The sequence below is a fragment of the Lepisosteus platostomus genome, chromosome 13 (assembly GCF_059453375.1).
Source record: "Lepisosteus platostomus isolate fLepPlt1 chromosome 13, fLepPlt1.hap1, whole genome shotgun sequence".
Classification (NCBI taxonomy): Eukaryota; Metazoa; Chordata; class Actinopteri; order Semionotiformes; family Lepisosteidae; genus Lepisosteus; species Lepisosteus platostomus.
This window is the reverse complement of record NC_142623.1, coordinates 25,595,805-25,623,788: the sequence shown is the minus strand read 5'-3', so window position 1 is coordinate 25,623,788 and position 27,984 is coordinate 25,595,805. Positions and strand designations below refer to the sequence as shown.

At 36.9% G+C, this 27,984-nt stretch overlaps 1 protein-coding gene across 1 annotated transcript in view; it reads left to right on the top strand.

Annotated features, from left to right (window-relative positions):
* Nucleotides 1-27,984, top strand: part of col23a1b (collagen type XXIII alpha 1 chain b) — a 117,580-nt gene that overhangs the window by 32,827 nt on the left and 56,769 nt on the right. The window contains exons 6-16 of the mRNA XM_088603841.1: nt 7,370-7,441; nt 8,493-8,609; nt 18,424-18,450; nt 18,936-18,962; nt 19,692-19,745; nt 21,734-21,796; nt 22,290-22,334; nt 22,470-22,505; nt 23,101-23,145; nt 23,698-23,775; nt 26,188-26,211. Of these exons, the coding sequence (XP_088459967.1) occupies nt 7,370-7,441; nt 8,493-8,609; nt 18,424-18,450; nt 18,936-18,962; nt 19,692-19,745; nt 21,734-21,796; nt 22,290-22,334; nt 22,470-22,505; nt 23,101-23,145; nt 23,698-23,775; nt 26,188-26,211 (588 nt within the window). The remainder of the gene's footprint in view (nt 1-7,369; nt 7,442-8,492; nt 8,610-18,423; nt 18,451-18,935; nt 18,963-19,691; nt 19,746-21,733; nt 21,797-22,289; nt 22,335-22,469; nt 22,506-23,100; nt 23,146-23,697; nt 23,776-26,187; nt 26,212-27,984) is intronic.

Below are 27,984 nucleotides of genomic sequence, written 5' to 3'. Positions count from 1 at the left end.
AATCTGTCCAAGCCATACTTTGTCAGGCATTTTGTTTTACTTCAACGGGCATAAAAACTTCCTTGCTTTTAACAGGGCGTTTCATAATTTCTAACTACGAAAATGATTTAAAATGCGACACCTATCATTCAACTAGAGCTTAAAATATCACAAGGATCCTCAAGAGCACAGCAAAGAGTGTATTAAAAGACACTTGTATTTATCAACGCTTTCTTTTCCGTATACCAGATTTTATGGAACCACTTCAGAGGGGTGTTCCAGGAATCGGCACTTTAAAGAAAAAAATACACACCAGTATTCCATTTCTCCCTAAACATTGTAAGCTTCGAAGTCTTTAACTAACGTGATACCGGAGTCAACAAGCATACTTTTAGAATTTGATTAAAAGGGAATATAATATGGAATCGCGTATCTCAAGAAATTAATAACGATATAATTATATTCATGTTGCAAAAGAACTGCAACGGACATAAAAACTCCCTTGCTTTTAACAGAGCGTTCCATAATTTCTAACTACGAAAATGCCAGGTGAAAGGATTTGTAAACATATTTTGTTAAAGCAAGTCAGTTTTTTCCGCAACACATAAAATACATTTTTCCAAGAAAGTTTAGCCTTTGTCACTAATGAAACCACTAAATAAAGACATAAATATAGAAATCTTAAGATTTGTTTTATTTAATGTTGGTAGCAGGATGAACTGTAAGAGTGTATATTTTGTCGCAGAGTTGCTGCAAGATGTTAACAGTGAAAAGGTATTTAGAAATGAGTTATTTCAAGATGAAAAAGAAAACATACATGAAACATGGTTTCATTATGACCAGAATCGGTCTTGAGATATTTTTAACTTGATTTACAGTATTTGAGAGGTATGTCTTAACACCGATACTACAGTGCTTAAGTACTGCTCATGTATATGTTTCTAGGTTTATATTATGCATTTCATACGGTCAAATTACTTTTGAGCAACTAATAAGAAGGGCGAAACGGTATGCGTTTTAGTTTCGTTTTGTGCTGGGACCCGTGGATTGATTAGAGATATCAAGTACATATCTCTAACATTTTCAAATGTTGTAGTTCGTCTTGAAAAAATGTTACGAGTACATCATCTATCAACAATTACACAGGTTCTGTTTCCATATTGTGGATTTTGGTTACGTAATATTATTTTCTAGATTTCACGTTGTGAATATATGATTTGGGCAAACAGAGCTGCAAAGAAGTACATTATTGGTTGTTGTTTTTTTTTTGCAGTTTTATCTAGAACAAGCGATGCTTAAACCTTTGTCTGATTCTTGTGAAACTATCCACACGACAGTTACAGTACCTAGGAGTTGACTTCAGTGATGTCATTTCTGTATGAACCAGCTTAGAGGGCTAAAGACAGCTTGTGTTTAAATTGAGTGTAAGGCAATTTATGCTTCTAAAGTCATGGTCAGCATTTATTTTTGTACTGTGCTGTAAACTTGTTCTGTGCCAAGTCACATTATTTTATAGCGTTTTTATAGCGTTATCAAATCCGGTGGCGCTGTGTGTTAATTTCCTGACTCCCATGTCACATGGTCTGTGATTGAAACCTGTAAAACCGGTTTAATTCGTCACAGCCAGCACTCTTCAGGTGTGAGGGTCTTCTGCTTAGAATGAAACGCTAAAATATTTGTGTATATTCTAATGGTAGTGGGGGCAGGGTGTGTGGGAACAGGTTTGGTTGAAATTGCATTGGAGATCTATGTTCTTCACACCTGAAACATTTTCTCTGAAAGCATTTTCTTCGCAGTTTAACCGATCTTGTTACAGCATGTTACAGTTTACTATTATTAACCATATTAATTTTAAGTGCTTAATGTAAAATCTTGTAAAAATATATTTTCATTGTTCAAATATACATTAAGTCTGACTATCATATAATAAGTTAAATACAAAACTAAAGAAAAAATAGGGTTAAATATAATTCAAAATATTTTGCTAACAATGTTAACTGTTTATGAATAATAAAATGTATTAACTAAGGAGTAGGATGGCACAGTTGTTAGTATGTTTTTTGTTTTGTTTCTTTTTCATAAATACAACAGTAGTACCTGATGTCTCAGTGGCTTTCAAAATTAAATTATGCATGCAAACCTGTGAACTAGAAAGATAACTAAGATATCCATCCATTATATTCCATAATATCCATGAAATATATGGCGCTGAAATATGTGTGACGCAGTGGTGGCCTGACACGGTGAGGTGCTCTGGCAGCTGTATGATGCAGTGGTGGCCTGGCATGGTGAGGTGCGCTTGCAGCTATGTGACGCAGTGGTGGCCTGGCACGGTGAGGTGCGCTGGCAGCTGTGTGATGCAGTGGTGGTCGGGTATGTAGAGGTGCACTGGCAGCTGTGTGTTGTGACGCAGTGGTGGCCTGACACGGTGAGGTGCGCTGGCAGCTGTGTGATGCAGTGGTGGCCTGGCACGGTGAGGTGCGCTGACAGCTGTGTGGTGTGACGCAGTGGTGGCCTGGTAAGGTGAGGTGTGCTGGCAGCTGTGTGGTGTGGCCCGTTGGGATCAAACGTGGAAAGATTAGATTGTAATCGTTTTTATTTTTTAAATACATTTTAGAAAAGTGTAATCTATACTAAAAAGCTGTACACCACCTGCTATAAAGATACATATTGTAATACTTTTGGGTTCGGATAGGACAGACACAAGAACTCAGACTTGCGGAGTTAAAGCAAGTTAAAGCCTTGATTTTATATATCACCTTTAAAAGTGGCATCTCAAAGCAAAGTAAATACCCAACACTGATTGTACCCATCTGTCATGCTAATAAAGCAGCTTGAATTGAATTGAGAGAGGGGGGGGGGGGGAAATTTGCTTTGTGTATAAAGTACATTGTGAATGTTTTCACAGGCTTCACTTTGTCGTTTTTATGCCATTTTTTGACCACGCACGAATATTCCTATGTCCGTATCTTCGCAAGGGAATCGGTGCGAATTTTAATACTAATTAAATGACCGCGGGCACTTTCCACCCCCTCTACATTCTCAGAGTAGAACAGACTAACCTTCTAATGAAAGACGGTCCACCCCCCACGGACAGGAAAAGTGCCCACAGGCACTTAAACTTAATATGGTCAGTAACAGTAAACAGTAACATGGTCAGAAGGAGCACGTACAAACGTTTCCGAAATAACCACATGTAAGACTCTGATGCTTAAAATGTTTAGGGAGAAAGTGGAATACTGGTGTGTATTTTTTCTTTAAACTACCAATACCAGCCATATACAGTCTGTAACGTAGGGATTTCTATATGTCTTTATTTAGTGGTTACATTAGTGACAAAGGCTAAACTTTTAGCTTCAGTAACGTGTACATATCTCCCCTTTTTATAAAACGACATGGTTGAAAACTGTTCCAGAGCCACTGTTGTTTCATCAGTGAAAAGTACATCATGAAATGCCTCTCCCTGTTCAATCCACTGGAAAAAAGAAAAGGAGCATAAAGCTTCTGATGGTCATAAATGATATTCATTTAGGAGCAGCATCAGAGGTATGTTTTTAACTGCACTGCATTGGAGAGAATACCATAGTGTGTTTTTTTTTTTTTACTCCCTGGCGGAAACTGGCTTCCAGAAGAATCAGTATGGCTCAGAGATTAAATAAAACTTCACTCACACCAAACAAATGTATATTTCTAAATATCACAACATGATCGAATTTAAGTCATTTTAATAACAATGAATAGTCACCTATGCGTTACAATATAAACATTTATATTGATTTAAATCGCGTTTAAATCACCTTTATTTAAAACCCATAAATAAAGCTGATACTGTTTAGACTTTTAATTATTTAAAACTGTATTAAAGCAGCACGATACAAAATGCAACGTAAATCGCTATCTTTGTCTTCTGTGTAATAATGTTCACCTCTCTGTCCAGCAAATTTACAATAGTAATAATAATTAACTTTATTGTATATGGCGCCTTTAAAGGTGGCTCCTCAAAGCGCTTTACAGGTTAAAAACAATACTGTTAGGCTGGGAAAACGATTTTTTTTTAAGAAATACAAAATGAGATATAATGATATGTTCCGGCTTAGACATTAACGAAGAGCATAACGCGTGTACTGTATACACTGCAAGTACAACCCCCCTCTCTGCAGGAGTGCTGGCTGTGACGAATTGAACCGGTTTCACGGGTATTTTCAAAGTAGGAGGCGAGATTTCCAGCGAAAGACACCTCCCCCCCCTCAAAAACCCAGTAAGTACAGTACTTACTAGTTAAAGGCTAGGCTCCTCAATGAAATCGCTTTAACATGCTAATGCGTTGGTGTAACAGTCCGGGCGTGGCAAGCTTCTAATTTCAACCCGACTACGGTGAATGGAACCCTTCTTTCATTAGAAGACAATGAACATATTTTAGCCCTGAATGAATTAATAGCAAACATGGTTTACATAAAAGACATTTTTCCAAGAAAGTTTAGCCTTTGTCACTAATGAAACCACTAAATAAAGACATAAATATAAAAATCTTAAGATTTTTAAAATACATGACTTTGCTAAAATTTATTTGAAAATAAAAACAATTACAACCGCCAGGGGAGAGAGAGAACAGGGGAGGGATGTTGGTTTTGCATAAGGGGCGGGGCTATGGAAATTAGATCTGTTTGGGAATGTGTAGTTACATGTTCTGGCTGTTTGTGAATTATCGTTGTTGAGTATGGAGTGTTGAGGTATTGATTTTGTGTAATGCTTTATGTTGAAAATTGAGGTGGATTTTGTTTATGATAAACAGGATAAACTGGGATGGGAGGAAGGTTTGGTTTTGCATAAGGGGCGGGATTATGGAAATTGGAGGACTTTGCGAGAGTAAAATGGTTTGATATATTTGATTTTGTATTGTGGTTGTTATCTATGTTTTTGGTTGGTATTATGTTTATATGGTTGTTTTTGTTGGTTGGTTGTTATTATGGTTATTAATAATACGATCTATAGTTGAAATTTGAGCCTAAATAAAAAGAAAAAGCAAGTGATTCGGTTTATGAGCAATCTACTTATTCGTTTAAAACGCTATATAAAATAAAGTTTATTATTAATTTGCTGGACAGAGCGGTGAACATTATTATGCATAAGACAAAGATAACGATCCTGATCAGTTTAGAAATCTGTGTACGCTGTAAGGTTTTTACTTCTTAAACTTTTAAAATACACGTTTTGAATAGAAAGAAATCCACTTCCTGGTACAGTATGTATAGCAAACCAGCACGTCTTTTTTCTCCAATCAGAGGGGTGTCAGATGGTGTCAGCCAATCACCATTCTGAAGCCCTACCATAATCTCTGGTATGGGGAGACCCCAGAATTCTGTCCCATAGTTTAGACAGATGATAGATACTTTTATTGATCCCGTGAGGGAAATAAAGTAAATCATTTTCATTTTAGGAAATTATTAAACGCTCGGTTAAAAGCAAAGGAGATTGTCTGTTATAGTGGACATAAAAACAAGAGTTCGCTGGCATTATATCCTGGAAGACACAGACCGGCGCCAGACCGGTAAAATGCCTGATGAACTAGGGATTGGACAGTTTCCAAGTGCTTGTACAATCGATGGAAATGTTCAAATAAATGTGCAAAAGAAATAAACAAAATAATCATTTATTTCTTTATCATATTGGCTAGCTAATGTCCTCTCTTTGCTAGTTAGTGGCTGTGTTTCTGCGTTGGGTAGCAACGGGTGACTGTTCTCAGGCGGAAGATGTAAACAGCTTAATGTTCGTGTTAAATAATTTTTTAAAATTAAAATTCATTCTATACAGCAATCGCATATTTGGGTACCGTTTCATAAAACTTTCATGCTTAAAATGTTTAGGGAGAAATGGAAGACTGGTGTGTATTTTTTCTTTAAACTACCAAGACCAGCCGTACACAGTACAGTTTACATACATACAGTAATGTTTATGTTTCTAAATTAATATCGTTTATGACCTTCAGATGCGTTATGCTCCTCTTCTTTTTATGCTCAGCTACTAAAATTTCCCGTTAGTGGTAAAATCCATATAAATATTCAAAACTAAGCGGATTAAAATGTGCACAGTAAAGACATTAAATGATTAAATCTTTGCACTACCAACCAATACACCACGAGTGCCCCTGTCGGTCATTTTGGCTAGCCAATCACTTACCGCGGTGCCCTCCGGTGCCCCGCGGTGGCTTGTGGGTAGGTTACTGTACCGCGGGTTTTTACCGCGCATTTTGAATGGCTGCATCTGTACCATCTTTTGTGTCTTTGGCTGGACAGTAACACACCATGTCTTTGGCTGGATAGTAACACACCAACCCACCCGACCCGGATTGTATCAGTAATGGCCGATCCTGCTGACAGAAAATCAGCGATCGGTATGGGCCTCACAAAACAATGATCTGTCTATCTCTAATAACAATAGTCCATCTGCAGTGAATATTCAATGGTCAAACTGACAGTCTTAAAATAAGTAGGTTTTTGTTAAATTAATTATTTTTTAAGAGTAACAAAGTATGAATTAGACTTCTTTATCTGTTTTCTGAACAAGATCAACGGCAGAGTAGCCCTGAGGCCTTCAAAGACAGGAGTGGTCCATACCCATGATCAACATCACATGATATTGAAAAAAGGTTACCAACATTTTGCCAGAACCATTTGCTTCTGATTTTAGCAGCTATTAAGGTATTAGTTCATAGGTGACACAATTGTACTTACACAGCTGTTTTGTGGATGAGGGTTCTTAACATTGCTGTAGTTTATGCACACTTTTACAAGGACACTATTCCAGCTTCAGCAAGCATCAATATTGTATATTGTGTGTCTCTAGGGATTTCCACGCCTGAGTGCTTCTGCAGCTCTGCTCAGTAATCAGATTCTCACAGTGAAGGTTTGTCCTGAACATAACAGTGGGCTCTCTACCACTGGCCTTACTTAGAAATGCTTCACCTGTGCCTCTTATTCTAATAACTAAATCTCATTTTCCTCTTTATCTTTAATCAGCACCCTATATTTTTCCTTCTTATTTTCTTAACTGCAGTATTAAGGCCAGGCAGTGGAGGCATAAACAGCTTGGAGCATACCAGCAGCACCTGAACTTCAGCTTCAAGTGTTCATACTGTTGCTTCAGAGACTGAAATTACATAACATGTGTTTACCATTTCCTTAATTGACTGAAAAATATATGTTCTCTGCAGCACTGGAAATAATGAATGAGGAAACTGCCATGCTATTCATTGTAGGGCCCTGTTGAACCTCCCTCTTCTTTATTACTACTGTACAAAATATTCTCTTCTGGTTTCCTTCTTCTGTGTCTCCATCCTCTGGTGGCTTTCCTCTCAACCTCCCTTCTGTTCACCATCAATCTTTCGGGTCAGATGGTCTTTCCTCGCTTCGACCATGGATTTCTCTCTGCTGATCAGCCTAGCTTTCAGCGGCGGATTTTAAAGGTAGAGTTATGCACTTGTGTCTCAGCCTGTGCTCTGTCCTAATGTCTTTATGTCTCTCTCTGGTATCTCACCTTTTTTAGAGCTTCTTGCATTGCTGAGAATACTGTGCATGTTGTTTGATATTATACAAAAGCATGTGCTTGTTCTTTAAAAAAATTGATGTTGCTCTTGTTGAAAATAAATGCAGTTATAACTTTACAGATTATTTTTTACAACTTCAGAAAACAGCATCATTATTCAGTGCTGCTCAGTGCCCTTGGGTACAAATGCTAAGCTTTAGAAAATAATATACTATAATTGTCTTTAAAAAGAAGATCTGAATGGTTCAAGGAAAAATCCCACTTTTGCCTCTAAAAATGGTAAATTCCAAGCTTCTTTGTGAAATATATTGTAATATGTGAGACAGGCTACAAGCACACTGGACCTGTGGAGTTACAGGTATGTATATTAAAAACAATTTAGCTTGGCCAAAACTGCAAGGTGGGTAGAAGAAGTATCAAGTAATTATTCAAATGTTACAGAGTATAGTATACAGTACATTTACTTATCTGCAAAGCAGATACCTCTGCTAGAGTTTTCTTAACCTCAGATGTACTGTACATTCTGAAAACAGACAGGGAAAAAAACTTTAAATTTTCAATGAAGTGTAATCTATTTATGAGCTGTTGATGTTTTGGTACTGAAACCACCAAATTAAGTTCAAAGTGAAAGACTTTAAGAGGCATAAAACCAATCAATTACTCCATTTAGGTCTGCAGGTCCTTTTAAAAATTTGGTAGTAGTATCACTAGAGTGAAATACAACAAATGCCGGTGAACTGTGCATAGTTCCAGTGTTTGTCTGCTTGTGACTGCAAATTTGCACAAACAGTTCTAAAACATAATCGTTGCTAAGAAGACCCACTTCTGTGACTTAAAGCACAAGAATACTAATAATAGTAGTTCCAGATTAATACAGGAGTGCTTTCTCTGTACAATATGTAATAATGTTACTGGTGATAAACACTATTATTGTTGGTAGTATGTGATGGCTCTCTCTCCCTAATTCTTAGGGTGATCAAGGACAGGCTGGCCCCCCTGGTCCTCCTGGCCCCCCTGGTTCTCCAGGTCCCAGAGGACCTCCTGGGAACACAGGGAAAGATGGGCCCCGTGGCCTTCCTGGAGACCCGGTAAGAGATACAGTATTCACGTCGGATGATCTCATTTAACAGTCCAGTTCAGTGACTTCATTAGTGACAATCCACTTTGCATATATTCAAACCATACTGTAATCTCTTGATGGTTTAGTTAAATGTTCTCACATAGACATGAATTGTTTACCATTTTATCTTTAAAATAACTCTAGAACCAAAGAGAAGGGTCACAACATCTTTTTGTCATCTGTATGGGAGAACCATGCTAACATATCTTTCTCACAGATAATACAACAACACTTTTGTCACAAAGGTTTGTGTTCAACAGTTATAATTACCCAAAATCACTTAAATTATTTAATTTGAATAAACCAAAACTAGCTTTCAAAAATGTTGAAAAACTGATCATTATTTTTCATGTAAGTAAGGAAATACTTTGTGTCCAACACTGGCACTTTCTAAACTGTAAATTAGTACTTGTTTGATGCAAGCTTCATATCTAAATAATATTAGCCTGAAAAGTATTCATAATCATCATTTCGCTTCAGCTTTAAAAATATGTAATCCCATAGCAGCTGTCTTTTAAGAATACATGGTGTGTATATAGTATATGCAGATCCAGCCATTCAGAACGCGCGAGGGATACTGCAGTAATTCATAGTTCAATGGCTGTGCAAGATTGCGGTAGATTGCAGAAGTCTGCAGCGTTTTAGACATTTTCAGTAATGTGACTACAGTTTTTTGTAGAACTGCCTGGTGGAGCTGTAAAAGCTTAACGGGGAGTGTGGTGCTTTTTGGCTGTCACCAAAAAACGCCCAGTTTCGAATCCCAGTCAATGCTGAGGGACAATCTTTTGTAATGATGTAAATTCTTTAGACTTTCGTTAATTTTAAACTATTATTATACTGTAGCTGATTATACTGTATTATACTGAACGTGATGTGCCTTTTTCAGGTTAACATTCACATTATGAAATCCAAAGGTAAATTTTGGTAGCAGAAAACAAAAACTGTACTGTAATGTAATAGTGTACACACAGTAATCTTATGTACTGTGCACAGTAGATGGTAGTGATAGCTTAATATGAAAACATACAGAACAGTATTCTACCCTCTTCATAAATATTTTTATCAAAGTCTTTAACATCATTACTTATGGTGGGTTATGACTTTAACATGGTTACATATTAAGTTTATATACTGTACTTCATAAAAAGGAACTGTATAATGTTTTATCCTTTTCAAAGAATACGTACAGTAGTAAGAACTCCACTTGCTGTTATTGTTAAAAATGTTGTGCTGATTTAATACCACTTGATAGTAATATTAATATAGAATTGTGTAACTAAGCAGCTAAAATATCACAAGTGTTGAAAAATTTTAATATCCATTTATTTCAAAATTTTATTGTCCTTTTAGTGGCAATGGGCAATGGACTGAAGTGTAGTGCACTGCACCCAGATGATTCAAAGCCCAATCAGAGCATTACATTCGGTTTGTTTCTTACATAGCCGAATACATAAAAATAGTCTACTATTATAGCTTATTGTGAACACAATGTGTCTCTTTCAGGTTGTAGGGGTTTTGTGCATTTACTGGGACAATTATTAATTGTAGCAGTAAGTCACAAAGTGATTCTTTGATGGCTATTAGAAAACTGACCTTGCGGAATATCTCAGCAATGCACACACACGGATACTAATACACGAGAATACATTTATTAATATATCAAATGTGCATATGAACATAACAAATCTTATAGTGAGGGTTAGCAGAATACAAAAGGTACAGATGCAGCCATTCAAAACAAGCGGGGTATGCTGCAGTATAACACGGTGGGCGTGTCGCAGTATACCGTATGCAAATTAGATTATGTTAATAGTATCCGGAATCACCTTGTAAAACTGCCAGATGGAGCAAATAAAGGTTAACCTCTCCTGTACAGCATTTGAGCTGTCACCAGAAAACGTCGGTTTCGAATCCCGATCACTGCTGAGGGACAATCTTTATTCAATTAAGAATTTAAGTTGCATACTCTTTAGACTTTTAAATTTAAACAGTGTATTACAGCATGTTAATCATTAAACATTAAAAAGGCGGTATATTTTATAAAAGTAAGATTGTTCTGTTGGACAAAAGTACACAACCTACCACCTTTATCATGAATTCCACTCAGTGGGCGGTGCATTGTTATCTCAATCACCTGCTAATTCGTTTTACACCACTGGACGACAGGAGAATGTGACTGTACTGTATCTGTACAGAATGTGTGTTTCAATCAATACAGTAATTGATTAAAATCGCAATCGCGTGTTTAATTAAATGCCTTTTTTGATTCACAATCTGAAAATGAAAACTGCGGCAAAGTCACCTTGAATTTAAAAAAAACGATTTTGGCACGCCTGTAGCATTTTCACGAAACCTCCTAGAGTTGTGAGAACACTTGCTTTGTGTATAAAGTACATTGTGAATGTTTTCACAGCCTTCACTTTGTCGTTTTTATGCCATTTTTTTACCACGCACAAATATTCTTTTGTCCATATCTTCACAAGGGAATCAGTGTGAATTTTGATACTAATTAAATGACCGCGGGCACTTTCCACCCCCTCTACATTCTCAGAGTAGAAGATACTAACCTTCTAATGAAAGACGGTCCACACCCTCCCCCCCCCCCCCACCCCCACGGACAGGAAACATGCCCACAGGCACTTAAACTTAATATGGTCAGTAACAGTAAACAGTAACATGGTCAGAAGGAGCACGTACAAACGTTTCCGAAATAACCACATGTAAGACTATGATGCTTAAAATGTTTAGGGAGAAAGTGGAATACTGGTGTGTATTTTTTCTTTAAACTACCAATACCAGCCATATACAGTCTGTACCGTAGGGATTTCTATATGTCTTTATTTAGTGGTTACATTAGTGACAAAGGCTAAACTTTTAGCTTCAGTAACGCGTACGCCGTATGGCATACATGTTTGTTTTGGGTTTTGCTTGTTCACATATCTCCCCTTTTTATAAAACGACATGGTTGAAAACTGTTCCAGAGCCACTGTTGTTTCATCAGTGAAAAGTACGTCATGAAATGCCTCTCCCTGTTCAATCCACTGGAAAAAAGAAAAGGAGCATAAAGCGTCTGATGGTCATAAACGATATTCATTTAGGAACAGCATCAGAGATATGTTTTTAAATGCACTGCATCGGAGAGAATGCCATAGTGTGTTTTTTTTATACTCCCTGGCGGAAACTGGCTTCCATAAGAATCAGTATGGCTCAGAGATTAAATAAAACTTCACTCACACCAAACAAATGTATATTTCTAAATATCACAACATGATCGAATTTAAGTCATTTTAATAACAATGAATAGTCACCTATGCGTTACAATATAAACATTTATATTGATTTAAATCGTGTTTAAATCGCCTTTATTTAAAACCCATAAATAAAGCTGATACTGTTAAAGACTTTTAATTATTTAAAACTGTATTACAGCAGCACAATGCACAATGCAACGTAAATCACTATCTTTGTCTTCTGTGTATTAATGTTCACCTCTCTGTCCAGCAAATTAACAATAGTAATAATAATTAACTTTATTGTATATGGCGCCTTTAAAGGTGGCTCCTCAAAGCGCTTTACAGGTTAAAAACAATAACAACAATACTGTTAGGCTGGGCAAATGATTTTTTTTTAAGAAATACAAAATGAGATATAATGATGTGTTCCAGCTTAGACATTAACGAAGAGCATAACACGTGGGCGGCGTAGCAGTCTGCTCTGGCTTTCCCATCTACTGTATACCGATGCACTGCAAATACAACCCCCCTCTATGTGGGAGTGCTGGCTGTGACGAATTAAACCGGTTTCACAGGTATTTTCAAAGTAGAACGGGGCGAGATTTCCAGCAAAAGACACCTCCCCCCTCAAAAACCCAGTAAGTACAGTACTTACTAGTTAAGAAAGCTAGGCTCCTCAATGAAATCGCTTTAACATGGTAATGCGTTGGTGTTACAGTCCGGGCGTGGCAAGCTTCTAATGTCAACTCAACTACGGCGAAAGGAACCCTTCTTTCATTGGAAGACAATGAACATATTCTAGCCCTAAATGAATTAATAGCAAACATGGTTTACATAAAAGACATTTTTCCAAAAAAGTTAAGCCTTTGTCACTAATGAAACCACTAAATAAAGACATATATAGAAAAATCTTAAGATTTTTAAAATACATGACTTTGCTAAAATTTATTTGAAAATAAAAACAATTACAACCGCCAGGGGAGAGAGAGAACAGGGGAGGGGTGTTGGGTTTGCATAAGGGGCGGGGCTATGGAAAGTAGGTATGTTTGGGAATGTGTAGTTACATGTTCTGGCTGTTTGTGAATTATCGTTGTTGAGTATGGAGTGTTGAGGTATTGATTTTGTGTAATGCTTTATGTTGAAAATTGAGGTGGATTTTGTTTATGATAAACAGGATAAACTGGGATGGGAGGAGGTTTTGCATAAGGGGCGGGATTATGATAATTGGAGGACTTTGCGAGTGTAAAATGGTTTGATTATTTGATTTTGTATTGTGGTTGTTATCTATGTTTTTGGTTGGTATTATGTTTATATGGTTGTTTTTGTTGGTTGGTTGTTATTATGGTTATTAATAATACGATCTATAGTTGAAATCTGAGCCTAAATAAAAAGAAAAAGCAAGTGATTAGGTTTATGAGCAATCTAATTACTTATTCGTTTAAAAAGCTATATAAAATAAAGTTTATTATTAATTTGCTGGACAGAGCGGTGAACATTATTATGCATAAGACAAAGATAACGATCCTGATCAGTTTAGAAATCTGTACGCTGTAAGGTTTTTACTTCTTAAACTTTTAAAATACACGTTTTGAATAGAAAGAAATCCTCTTCCTGGTATAACAAACCAGCACGTCTTTTTTCTCCAATCAGAGGGGTGTCAGATGGTGTCAGCCAATCACCATTCTGCGTTGGGTAGCAACGGGTGACTGTTCTCAGGCGGAAGATGTAAACAGCTTAATGTTCGTGTTAAATATTTTTTTTTAATTAAAATTAATTCTATACAGCAATCGCATATTTGGGTACCGTTTCATAAAACTTTCATGCTTAAAATGTTTAGGGAGAAATGGAAGACTGGTGTGTATTTTTTCGTTAAACTACCAAGACCAGCCATACACAGTACAGTTTACATACATACAGTAATGTTTATGTTCCTAAATTAATATCGTTTATGACCTTCAGATGCGTTATGCTCCTCTTCTTTTTATGCTCAGCTACTAAAATTTCCCTTTAGTGGTAAAATCCATATAAATATTCAAAACTAAGCGGATTAAAATGTGCACAGTAAAGACATTAAATGATTAAATCTTTGCACTACCAACCAATGCACCACGAGTGCCCCTGTCGGTCATTTTGGCCAGCCAATCACTTGCCCTGCGGTACCCTCCAGTGCCCCGCGGTGGCTTGTGGGTAGGTTACCGTACCGCGGGTTTTTACCGCGCATTTTGAATGGCTGCATCTGTATACGATTTCATTAATGAGCTTTGATTACAACTTCTACACTAGATACTCAAAAGCAAGTACATCACTCATAGGAATTTATATCAACTGGGGTTGAGGTAACAATTGAATTATCATGCTGTAATGCTGAATGTTGAATACTCATCCAATCTATGTGGATTCAGATCTCCCGCGGACACAAAGGAACAGCAACAGGCTGTTGCAGCGTCCAGTCGGTGTCCTCTGGCCCGGTGCCAGGCAGTCCTGGTGCGGCTGGAGGTGTCGGAGAAGGAGGGAGAGATTCCTGCTGCGGTGCACTGGCAGTGACTCTCTAAAGACCAGCTAGTTAGTCCTGGCTGAACTAGCAGAGTTTGTGCACATGAAAAGTGACTGAGGGTCCAAGCAAGTCACACTCTTTAGACCGGTTCGTTCCCGATGTAGCGCTAGTCCTAAATACTGAGATTCAGCTGTCAACAGTTCTGACCGTAGTTCACTCATTGATCAGGTGAGCATTCATGGTGGGTTACCGGCAATTCATGTGGCTTGCTGCTGGGCTAACCTCAGGTGGATCCTTTGGTTACATGCGGGCAACCTCCGGTCTTGATTCTTAGAACAAAGTAATGTCCTGGTACTCAGACACACTGGCTGTCATGATTGTCCAAGATGAGTCTGAGAATGTCCTGGAGGGAGACCTTCTGGGGTTTGTGCTGCCTCTTTTATCTGGAGGAGCTACGGTTGTTCATTGGTTGAAAGTTCCACGGGCATTCGAGACTACCAGGCAGGATGACTGGCTGATCAAGGTTGAGGATGAGTAACAATGCTCTCTGACCTTAGGGTTGTAAACCTTGGGATGAGACTCTCCCTTGGAATCTCCCAGACAGTAAGGTGCCAGAGATGACCATTCATTGGGGTGGCTGGAGAATCTCAGCCTTGGGACTTGTTCCTTATCAGGAAACTCTATCAGATAGAAAAACACCTTAAATGGTGGTGAAATGGCCTCCCTGTTTCCAGCATCACTAAGATGAGGGAGAGAGAGACTGGCAAGGGAGCAGCAAACTTAAGTCCTGTATTATTAATAAGCCTTGCCGCTACAAGGTTTACATCTGCATTGAGAGAATGTGTATTTTGTTCTAATCCAAATTTCAGCAGCCAGTAATCAGCCAACAGTTCAATTTTAAATTTTAAACTTTAAACAGTATATCGTACAATACACTACTGCGCAGTCCAAAGATTTACTCTGGGAGGATGTTTCCGGCAAAATGTACTCTAGCGTGAGTGTGTGTATCTAGATTAACATGATAGTTTCATGATTAAGGATTTCGTCATGAAATTCTTTAAGTTAAACAAAGGAGTGAAGAAGGGTTATTTTTACAATGGCCAGTAATTGGAGAACAACTTATCAATATACCGGATGTGTAGAAACAGTTTGTTATTATAGCTTGTTGCGAACACAATGTGCCTCTTTCACTGGTCTACATCCACATTAAGAACATCTATATTTTGTACAAATTTCAGAAACGAGTAATTTAACTTAAAATTTGGATTAAGAAAAATATTAAACAAATACTATATATATTTATAAATATTATATATGATATATCACATTGGCGTTCATTGCCGTGTGCACTTCTGTTTCAGTATACAGTATGTGGACCTGACTTCTTATGATTGGTGTTTGTGGAACAGTGGGAGGAGAAATCTGCCGGGGGCGGGGTGGAGTCGCTGAGATATAACATCCAAGTCTTAGACTTACAAATAGGGAATATAATATGGAATCGCATATCTAAAGAAATTAATTACAATATTAATTTATATATTCACAGCCAAAATGTTGTTACTTTTTTTCTCTTTATTTATTCCATGCTTTTTTCTCTTTATTTATCAAATGTTTATTCCATGCTGAAAAGATAAAAAAAAGTAACAAAATATTTCAGCTGTGAAGCCCTCACAGCCAAAACGTTGTGTTTCTTTTCTTCTCTTTTCAGCATGTAATAAACCTTTTATTCCTTTAATACTATAATGTTTTGGGTTCTCGTGAGTTTGCTCTCTCGTGGCTCCCGCCTCTGGTCAGCCCTCCACCGCTGTGTCACTCAACAGGGAACCAGCCGGCTGAGCTTAAGGGAGATCTCCCCTCAACCCGGCGGCTGAGGCCACTGCTATTCACAGGGAAAGGTGGTTACATCACTGTGCTGGCAACCGGCTCACACAACTTGTAATTTCGGCCGTGTCCGTTACAATACCTACAGTATATCGTTACATGCGTACTTACAGTTTTAAGCAGTGTAAGTGATTGCATGTGTAACTGTTCATAACAGAACTATCATTGCTTTGATCTCTAAATCCCACCAAACTGGTCCTCATGCTTGTAATGATTCTGTTCATATTTGCTTAAAATTGCAAGATTTCATTATGACTAAATCCCAGTCAAAATCTGTACAGTTTCTGCAGGGCTGGACACAATCATTAAACCGAAAGTACCAATTTCATTGCAGCTTCTACATGGATTCAGTGCACAATGTAACAGGTTGAACATACACCGACGTAAGCATTGCTATCACCTAATTACAAGATAATTCGTTATTACGAGATAAGGGGGCAGTTTTTTTTACTTAGTGGCAGCAATGCGCTTCCGTACATTAGAGTTAAATTATCAAGATAAAAACTGCAATATCTGGATCTCATAGTTTCAAATGTTCATTATACAGCATAGAAAATTAGAACGAAAATTGTTGGTAAAATACTTTGGCATTGGGGAAGGGAAAAAGGCTTTATTTAGATGTTTTAATAATTACAAGAGTATCAGTGTCTGTTCCTAGTGACTTGAACAAAGTGGGTAGCTGGTTTTAAGCTGAGAATCACATCAAATGAGATGAGCTTTTTCCAGTAAACTCTTTATACGGTATATGTGCATGCAATACAAAATGCCAATAGATTATTTTGACAGGTGATAAAAATGTCCTAATGGTTAACTAAAAAAATAGGTTATATTTTGAATATGGTGTTTCTTTTATTAGATTTTATCAAAATTCAGTGAAGGTGTGAAAATGAATTATCCATTTTAATTTAATAATACATGTCATATTGAGTTAGAATTGTAAAGGTACAGATTGTGACCCCTAAATGCAAGAAATACCTTTGTTTTGCTGACAGTTATGCCACCTAACAATTAGGGCCCTTCTTCCCTAGCTATAGGTACTATTTATCTCTCAAAATCACTGTATGTACAGAACAACAACCAACACTAGTATTGTTTAAGTGCTCTTTTTATATACCTAGTGATTACAACATTCAAAACTGTCTACCCACACCCAGAGCACATCAGATAAAAACTAACTCCAAAAGACACACATTCCAGAGCAGCACAAGTACTCCACTCGGCAGGGGCTTTTTGAAACTTTCTTAACAAGTGCTCTTGACTCTTGACAGTGTCCCTGTGAAGTTTTGGGTTGGGCCAGAGCTAACTGCCCCAGACTTGTGCAGGAAATGGTTGTATAAGATACATTGTTCAATCACACCCTGATCTTAGGGTCCCTCCCCTTTCGATCACAGGTACAGTCACACGTGTTTAGCAAACCCCAAAATGTCACCTGTGTGGTATAGTAAGTGTCCAGAATCTGTGCTAAAAGAACCTTCTTTTGCTGGTTTTATTTCAATATAAGAGAGATCCAAAAGTATGTCAATCACAAAAGCAGTGTGAGCCACAACTAGTCAAGCACTTGTTCTTAATGGCGTGCCAGATACTGCCGCATTCCTTTTGTGTTGATTTGGAGAACACTGGCATCTAGTGTTAACTTTGAATTCCTGCCTGAGATGAAAATAGAGGTTTACTAGAAACTGATCAGAATTTCAGAATGTTGTGAGGTTCAACTTTTAAATTTAGTCTATTTAATTTTGATTATATTAATTACACAATAATTCAACTTAAATTTTGCTCTTTAAGCAGGTAGCTCTTGCCTCTTTTAAATATCAAGAGTATTTGGATCTTGATATTTAAAATATCGTAGGTTTCAAGGTCCTACAGTAGGTTTTGGGTTTATTCTACAGGGATAATGACTTGTTTTAAAGCACCTAATTATCAATCCATCCTCAGAAAAGATCCTACAACTGGTAAGTTGTACTTCACCCTAAAGCCTACCCTGGAAGCATAATGCAAAAGGCAGGACTATTTTCTGTATGGGGATCCAGTCAATGTTAGGACACACAAGCACACATTGTCTAAAGGACAACAGAGTTCCAATATCAGGATGCGGATGTAACCAATGATTGCTATTATTGTGAACAATCCTGCAAGTCTTTAGACGTTGTAAGTGGAAATCTCTCTTGTCTGTTTAGGGTCTTCGTGGTGCAGATGGGATTGAGGTATGTGCTAATTTTATGGCAGACTTTAAATAACTGGAGAACCATCCTTATATGTTACAGATTTTTTCATCTTGGGTATAGTATTTATTATTTGGTTAAAGTATTTACATAGCAAATTAAATGGTGCAGTGTTTTTTTTAAATAAACTTCATAAGATAAGATGACATAGTTTCTATCTGTGAGGACTAACTGGTATGGTGTATTGTTTTGACATTGTGGCTTTTTGTATACAGTAAATGTCTATAATGTGAATTATGTATATATCTGATGTTTTTCTATGGGTGACAGGTTTGTTTAACGTTAAAACTTTAACAATTCTGAACTTGGTGAAAGAGAAACACAAATGAGCTCCAAATTACAATCTGTTGCCTTAAATGTACAGTAAAACAGTTATCATTCATTCTCCTGGCTTACTGTTCTTACATCTCTTTTGAAATTGCACAGTACACAATATGAATTTGCTCTGATGCTCTTTCTATCTATAGGGACCCCGTGGGCCTCCAGGAATAAGGGTAAGAGTTTGGTTATCAAGGATCTGAGTTCAGAAAAAAAAAACAATTGATTTTTTTCCCATCTGTCAGCAGTTCATCCGTCAATTTACAAGTTTCACTTCTCAATCTACAGCAACATAAGTTACTTTCAGCAAATGTTAATTTTGTGACATTTCAACACTGAGTTTTACTGAGTTTTTTTTTCTGTAGCACAGAGTAACCAATGTTAATATACTGTACATTTGAAACATAAATTGTTCTGTACATAAATTTAAATGTGTAATCTGATTTTGAAATATAGCCTGAAGAATAGATGCGGTTGCAAATAATTATCCATCGTGAAGATGGACTTTTCTTCTTGATCAAAGTGTATGGGACTTTGAAAATCACCGACTTTTACAGACTTACAGTATATTATCGACACTTCCTCTTTTCTGGTCACATAATTACCATCCCAGATCGAGTAAACTTTGTGCTTGGAGCACATTGTGTTCCTTTTTTTCTGCTATGAGGTTAAACTCATTAATCTTCTAATTTGGGTTTTAACTTACTCATACAGTATGTACAAACCTATTACTCAGTGTCTCAAATTCCTGATTTTTTGAAAAAATGTATACTGTTTTTATTGCTCTTTGAAAAAAATGTTAGACAGGTTTTAGAAAATTTAATTCATCGTCTTGTTGGGTCTGCTATTTAAAATTTAGCTCTTGAATTTAAATTACTGTACTGTCAATGCATTGATTTTGCCAGGGTGAAGATGGTGAAGAAGGTCCTCCAGGGCAACAGGGATTTCCTGGGCCTAAGGTCAGTAGCAGGCACATTAAAGCATTTGGTTTGCTTCAATCCCACCCACTCTCACGAAAGACAAAAGTAAAACAATGTCATATATGTCATATATCAAGCAGCATTTGTATTCCTCTTTGAACATCCAATGTCTTCATTAAAAAAAGTTTATTGGAAAACTTTTAACTTTAAAGTGATAGAAAAGATTTTTGCAAATATAGAGCTATGCAGTCATAACCGTTGCAGTTTACTACAGTTATTGTATTTATTTCTGTATTCTTTGTACAGTAGGCATGTCATACACTTAAAGCCTTTGCTTCATTCTGCTCTCATTATATTATACACTTTTCCCTGTTGCCTGATACACTGTACTGTAAAATAATTTCCCCTTGTATGATTAGAGTCCTTTCAGAATACATGGTTAGCATGTCGAATATAAATCTTCACAGAAAGTACAACAGGAAATTACTAGGGGATATTTGCTAGAGGTTCCCAAATGTGTTTTTCCCTTCTTACTTAAATACCTTTGCTCTTCTAAATCTCAGCCACTCTTAAGATACTGTAGATGAAACCCACTTGTTTTTTCCCCACCTCAGCATCCTTCTTTGAGGTCAGTAAATTAGTCTGATGAATGAGGAAGAGCTTCAGTTTTTCTACAACAGACTCCGACCAGCATAGTGACCCTTTACACTGTAAACTCAGACAGTCCTTTCATGTTTTATGTGAAACCCTAGTCGGATTCCAAAACATGCTATCAGGCCAGAGGAAAGAGGCTTTCTGATATCCCATAGTGATGCCATGCCTTTTAAATCACCCAGCCAGATTCTGTTTGATCAGAAATTTTAGAGGGAGATTAGCAGTAGATATTTTTCCCTCTCCCCCTGTGTGCTTCAAGTTTATCAAGGAGAATAACTTTTGTTTGGATACCTTGTGATTAGTCACCTAAAGAGGCCATCAGCACACTTTCAGTGTAACCCATTGATTGCCCACCCTTTCATAGCACATTTTAGTTATGTGCTAAAGCTTTTATGAATCCTTTAGTTAAGAAAAAGAAAAGTTTTTTTTTTTCAGGTCAAGGTTTTCTTGTGCATAGGTAGCGGAGCTAGTGTGGTGACGTCAGCGCCCTCACTGCGCGTATCAGGGTCCTCAGCTGCCTGGGCTGAGGGAGGTCTCCTTTAGCTCAAGTGGTTGGAGCCCTGTTGCGTTACGCCGGAGACCCGGGTTTGTGCCCCAGGTGTGGGGGTCGGAACGGGCAGGGGGGGGCACGACCCCACGCGGAACCGTGACTGTCACATTGGTGCCGTGACTCGGGCGGGAGTGTGGAGTGTCCTTCGTCGAGCTGAAGTTCAGCAGGGGAGGGTTTAGCGGAGCTAGTGTGGTGATATCAGCGCCCTCACTTCGTGTATCTGGGTCCTCAGCTGCCTGGGCTGGGGGAGGTCTCCTTTAGCTCACACGGTTGGAGCCCTGTTGTGTTAGGCCAGAGACCCGGGTTCGCGCCCCAGGTGTGGGGGCCGGAATGTGCGGCAGGGGGCACGACCCCGTGCGGAACCGTGACTATCACACATACTACAATTAATTTGACATGGAAGTTGTGACATTGTAATTAGACATCAAAATAACTTAATCTATGGATATTTATTTGTTCTACATTACAAATTCTCAACAATTTCATTTTTGCAGTCTTCAAAAGCCATTATAGAGAGCATTGTGCACACTGTGCACTACAGTGATGTGCTGTATACACTGCTCTTCTATTGGCTCATTTGCACTGTATACTTTACAAACCATTTTTATTATGAAATTAACCATAAGATAGCTACAGTAGAAGCCTGGTTGAACAGTTGGAGCACTGTATATCTTTCAGCATCAAGTGTGTTTTTCTCAATAATTTTTTCTGGATGTTTTTAGAACAATATTTCTGTATAAATTCATGACCCACAGTAGTCTGTAGATGTTGTACAAAATTGTTTCTCTCACTTGTTTGGCTTAATGCTCCAATGCTCTTACAGGGAGAACAAGGTGCAGCTGGCTCTCAGGGAGAACCAGGAATGGACGGATTGCCAGGCACAAAAGTAAGAGTCTGATAAGATGATGAGAAAAAAAAGCTTAATTTATCAAGAAGGAAAATTGTTCACCTAAACCCTTTTTTGTTTTTTAATATTTATAAATAGGTTCATTCCTCTCAAATTTCTAATACTTTAATCATTTGAAAAATTATGTAGGTTGTTATATTACTGAAACATTTGGCTGATGAGTTATTACATTCAGATAACAACCATTGACAGCAAATAATTACAGTGGTCACACTATACAGTATACAGTATGCTACTTTTTTCTGAAGAATCCCAGGCTACACTAAGAATCAACTTATTAGGCTTAGGCTTTCTTCCCACTCCTGTACACACCATGTGTTAGTCACTTACAATCTTTACCATAGTTAATTCCATGAAAATCATTCAACAACACCACACTAATTCACAATCACATTAAAGCCAATGAAAGAAATTGTAGCTAACTGATTGCACCTGTAAAGATGGTGAATGTTTTTTCTCCGTTTTCTGGCAGGGGGAAAAGGGAGAAGTGGGTGATCCTGGGCCTCATGGTGAAATGGTGAGTTTGGATTTTTTTTACCCCTTTCTTGGAGTGTAAAGGTATCTCTTGAATATGCTGGGCTGCAGTGGGTAAGCACAGTTGTTCTGGATGACTTATATGTTAAACTACTGTGTTAATTTATTGTCATTGAAGGGGCAGCCTGGAATTCCTGGCGAGAATGGAATGAAGGTAAATATTCATTGATTCATTCTAAGCAGATACTCTAAGACTGAATTTTAATTTAATTTTTACAGTTGCTAGAATATATGTCATAAATCAGTAGAGGTCATTTGTTTTTTTCTTTTCCTCATATTTTTTGTGGTTATATACATAGAAAAGGGCCACGACTAGCTCTGTTGGTAGAGCATGAGACTCAACTCAAGGTAATGGGTTTGTGTCCCACGTCGGGCACCAGATCCTCCATGTTGGAGGTTGGGCACATGGCTAACAACCCCGTCCCATAAAAACTAAATGTTACAGAAACAGCAACAGGATGTTGCTGCTCCTACATGCTGGAAGGCATAACGGGCAAACATCCATATACATAGAACATATGTGGACAGCATGTTAGGCTAATGCAATGATGCAAAATACATGTTGGCCTCATGTTCTTCCACTGTTCTTTTTCTTTTACCTCTTATATACTTGAATAAGCTTGAATGAGCTAATAATTTGTTTGAATACAGTATGCCAGATTGATTCCTTTCACAGCAGAAGAAGTTGGTAAGTCCCATGAAATCTGATAGCCTGTAAATACTGATGTAGATTTCTTCTCTACCTGCAGGGAGAACCTGGTCAGAAGGGAGAGGAGGGAATGACTGGGCCCAGAGTATGTGTATTTAAAATCACGTTGAGTTATTAGTGTTGTTTTTAGTTTACTGCACAAATCCCTTTTACTGGTAATTAGCATTAATTCAATCTTCACTAGGTTGTAGCTGAATGATGTATCATTACTCATTACACACAATTAAACATGTTTTCAAAAATTGTCCTTATTAATTATTAAACTTTGCATACATCTCACAGTTTTGTTTGGGCATCTCATTCAACTACTGGTGAAAATAAACACACAACCAGGAATGTTTAAAAATGAAAACTGCAGGCCTGAAATGCAAGTTAAACAGATTTCAAGATTAGTGATCAGTATTGCCTATCCATAATGGGTTGATCAAGCAATAAAATCTTAATTTTAAAGAAGAACACAATATTTCATTATTATCACACAAGTTAATGTTTGTAACTAGGAAACAGAATAGGTCAAAGGTAAATGTGAAAACATGTCACCTAAGTAAACATAATAAGCCTTGATATCATGTCTTATTTTTAAAGACATCACTAATTATTTTTTTTTTATTACTCTTACTTATTGACTTGTTCCTAGGGTTTACCTGGCCTGAAAGGTCAACCAGGTGCCACAGAAATTATTGACTACAACGGAAAACTTCATGAAGCCCTTCAGGTATAAATATTTAAAAAGCAGTTAAGTGTAAGACATTAATGTACCAAAGTCATTCAGTGCAGCAAAGGTTTCTTAGCATCTTTCCTTTCAGAACTCCATAGAAGAATTCTTCTTCAGATCTTTTCTAAAAGAGTGCTTCTTTCTTTATTACCGCATACAATACTTGAAATCACTTTAAAACACTATATTAAACAATATATAGAAATATAGATACTGAGAAGCCATTTATTTTTACCAGTGGTAATCGTCTTATGTACCTAAACACTTGTAAATGATTTTATTCTTTTTCAGAAGTGGAATTGCTCTGAATGATCAGATAAAATTTACTTTATAACCAGCATTTGTAAATAGAATTTCAGATCGAAACTTTTAAACCATTTTTAAATTAACAGGATGATAAAATAAACCCAGTGTCATCAGATGTTAGCAAAACATCCCCATGAGAAAATATTTATGAGGGCTTAGGCTGGTCTCAGAACCAATTTTAAATTGTTTTCATTTTTTTTTCTTGTAGAAATCTTAAGAGATTTATGAATATAAACTTCTCATAAACATCTCTAGAGGTTTCTTGGCTTTTTCTCCTTATGAAATTATTGTTTTGTGTATTTCTGATGCCTTTGTGAAATCTTCTGTAGTCATTTGAAAGTTTTCTTATAAAAAAATCTGGAAATGGTCAACTAGAATCTGCAGTACCTGTAAAGTGGAGTATTACTGTGTCTTTGATGGTTGTATGGTTGTACAAAGGCCTTTATTGTTGGAACCTCTCAAAGCAGGTTATAAATACAACAAGTAAAAAATTAAAAAACGGTACATATAAATGTATGTAGCATTTACATGTATATTCAACATCAGAAATTGTTTGGAAAAAAAGAAATGCTTTTTATGTTTGTTTTTTTTAAATGAACTGGAAACTCATACATCATCATTATGTACAACCGTCCACTGTTTTGCTCCATTAATAGAGAAAGACTTTCCAATGTATGATGCCTCATTATGGAGCAACTATGCACCAAAATCCAGTGACCAAAGCAGTCAGGATGGAATGCAAACACTCAGTAAATCTTTTAAAATAAAAGGAGCCAGATTATATTATGCTTTGTTTATTTGTTTTTAGAAAGAATCATAAACTTAACATACAAAATAAAAACATAGGAATGGTTACAAATGTAATGATGCCAGCCCCAGCTCATCTAATGTGTTTGGTAGTTAATATCCACTTTGTCCAAGGACCTCATCCAGCTGTTGCTAGAAAGAAACCAGGTTATTGCCTAAATAGCTTGTTCCAGACCCCCACAACTGTTTGGGTAAAGTGCTTCCTCTTCTCAGTTTTAAATGCACTTGTACATAGTCTCCACATGTGTCTTCTGGTTTGTTTTTCACTTTTCATTGTCAAAATATTAGGTGAGTTTTTTTTTTTTTTTAAAGTGATGTTCTTGTAGAACGTAGATTTGGTTCAAATCGATCTGGTTTCAAATTATAAATGCCAGGGTGTTACAGCTGGGTAGTTGATAAATGTTCAAACCATTGATGGCCATGCTAAAGTTATCCAAATTGTACAGTTTGTACAAGGGTTCCAAACGTATAACCTCTGTTTTGTTAGTAATTAGCTCTGTAGAATTTTGTTCCACCCAAGATTTAATATTTAACTGACATCTTGGAAAACTAAAGACTCTTGGATCAATACCAGACATTTCGAACAGTAACAATAGATATGAGTGTTATGTTTAACAAATAAAATGAACTTCATGATGACAGATAATGTAGCCAAGTAAAAGATTGTCCTTATTCCAACCCCTGTCCTTATCTAAAGATTGACCACAGCTTTAGGTTGATTAATTGAGTGTAACTTGTTAATTTAAGAAACCTCTGGTCTTTGAGTGATGATAGTCACAAATAGCTTTCAGTTAGAATGATAGGAAGCAAATCACATAAAAGCAGCCTTATATTTATTTGGAGGAGGAGTCTATGGTTAACAATGTCAAAAGTAACAGTGAGGTCTAACAAAACAAGGATGGATAATGCTTCTGAGTTTAAAACCAAACAGAGGCAGTCACCTTCAGCAGAGCTGTAAAGAGAAGTCTCATTTTTTGTGAAAGTGTAACTAACCTTCTAAGTTTAATAGTTTTTGTTTCAAACAGGATTTACTGCATTTATAGTTTAATGTTATGGATACCTTAACCATGCTATTCTACACAGTCAATGCATTAAAGCAAAGTATCAGTAATTACAAACCTTCTGTCAAATTATCTTATTCCCTAAAAATGAAATGAATTACAGATACACAAACAGTGTACATTTTTATTTGTGGAAGTCTTTTGCATTGTTATTTCTGGCAGGAAACCAAAAGTATGTACTCTGTACCAACTTTGCTTCATTTAGAAGCACTGATCTTGTGATCTTTATTATTCCCAGGCAATCCGGGCTATCAGTGTTGCGGTAATCAGCAGAATTGCATGGCTTTCTTTTTCTAACCCACATCTTTTGTGTGCTGTGAATATTTAAACTTTGCAAATGCTCAAAATATATATTAGAATAACTAATATTTCATTATCTCTGCAGAATGCATTACAGTGAGGTAAAATTGTGTATATACCAACTTAATAAATGCAGGAACAAGATGAGATTCTTTTAAGAGACTCCTACTGTTTTAAAAAGAAAAAAAACTGGAAAACTATTGATCTAGAAATTGTTTTTTTTAAATTAACCTTATCCTTTTTTCCAATGTATTTATACCCGTGATTAAATTGTTGGTTTATTGCATGTCAGTTGAGAAAAAAAATATTATTCTTTAAAGTTTTAAAATGTTTAATGATATTTGGTGTAAAAAGCTTAATATATTTTATGATGTTTATTTTATTTTTTGTTTTGTCAAACAAGTAAGTTTAGAAATTGAATATTTTGTCTGAATACCAGTATATACTCAATTTTTGTATTCCATTTATGTGTCTTTGTTATTATTTCAAGCTTTGTTTTCCTTTTCACAAAGAAATAATTAAATCACTCTCTTGTTAAAAGGAAATCTAAGTAAAGGATTTTTAAACCGGTTTGCAATTCAGCTTGTATGCATCCTTTCTGAACTAACATGTCTGAAATGTAAGCAGTCTTGAGCTCTTTACTAGCATGGATGTTATGCATGGCTTTACATTTGTAAGGTCTCATGGGTCAGTTTCCATCTTGGAACTATAAATATTGTAAAACCCAACCACAGAATTCCAGTAAGTGTTCAGGCTGCATTTATGGATATCTGTTGAAAAATAATAACACTTCCTATACAGTACATCAGTTGTATATTAGTAAATGTAATTAATCATAAAGTAATATTTTTTTTCAATTTGTAATATTGAACATACCTTTGATCAACACCAAGTATTTCATCTGGAATAGTATTCTACTGAGCCTCTGATCTATTTTATATGACCTCTGTGCTTCCATTAGTAAAATGTGGATGCATTGCTTAAATAATAATTGATGACAAAGAGTGTGGATTATACAATTAACATGGCACATTAAACAACATAATGTTTATTGAGAGCTTTTGTTATTGCCTGGCTCCGAATCCACATGCTTCTTTGAATATTGTAGTTGCAATGCAGGGAGTGTCTGGATTGGGGAAGACGTTGCTGTAAAAACCACACCTGATGTGATAAGTGGAATGAACTGCAGGTGTAGGAGTAGTTTAAAACTATTCTGAATGCTTTATGGAGAAATGATCCAGCAGTCTTGCTATTGCTGCAGTGGTGAGAGGATGAATGTGGAGGCTCTGCTGTGAGAGAACCAGGCTGAAGCATGACAGTAGCGGGTGTGAGAATCTAGTCAGGGGGATGTTAGAAGAGCACGTGGGAATGACAATCCCAGAGGGGATTGTGAGAGGAATAGCCTGTGAGGAAAAGAGTGAGAATGTCAGTCTGGGAGGAGAATAATAGAAGTAATGGAGCTTTAGGAGATCGCCGAAAGATTTAAAGGGACAGCATCCTGCTAGGGTGTGAGAGAGCAGGGCTGTCGGTGTCCACTCATGAGTGAGTTGTGATTTGATTAGTGTTTTAGTGTGTGTGGACCAGAGTGGGTTGTGTGGTAGAGGGACCCCCCCAGCAATACATTGGTATCAGGGATGTGAGTGGGGTGTGCTGGCAGCTGTGAGTTCACAACCTAAGGGCGTGAGAGTGAGGCGCCAGAGAGGTTTCTGAGTGTGTGTTAGAGAGGGACAGTGTG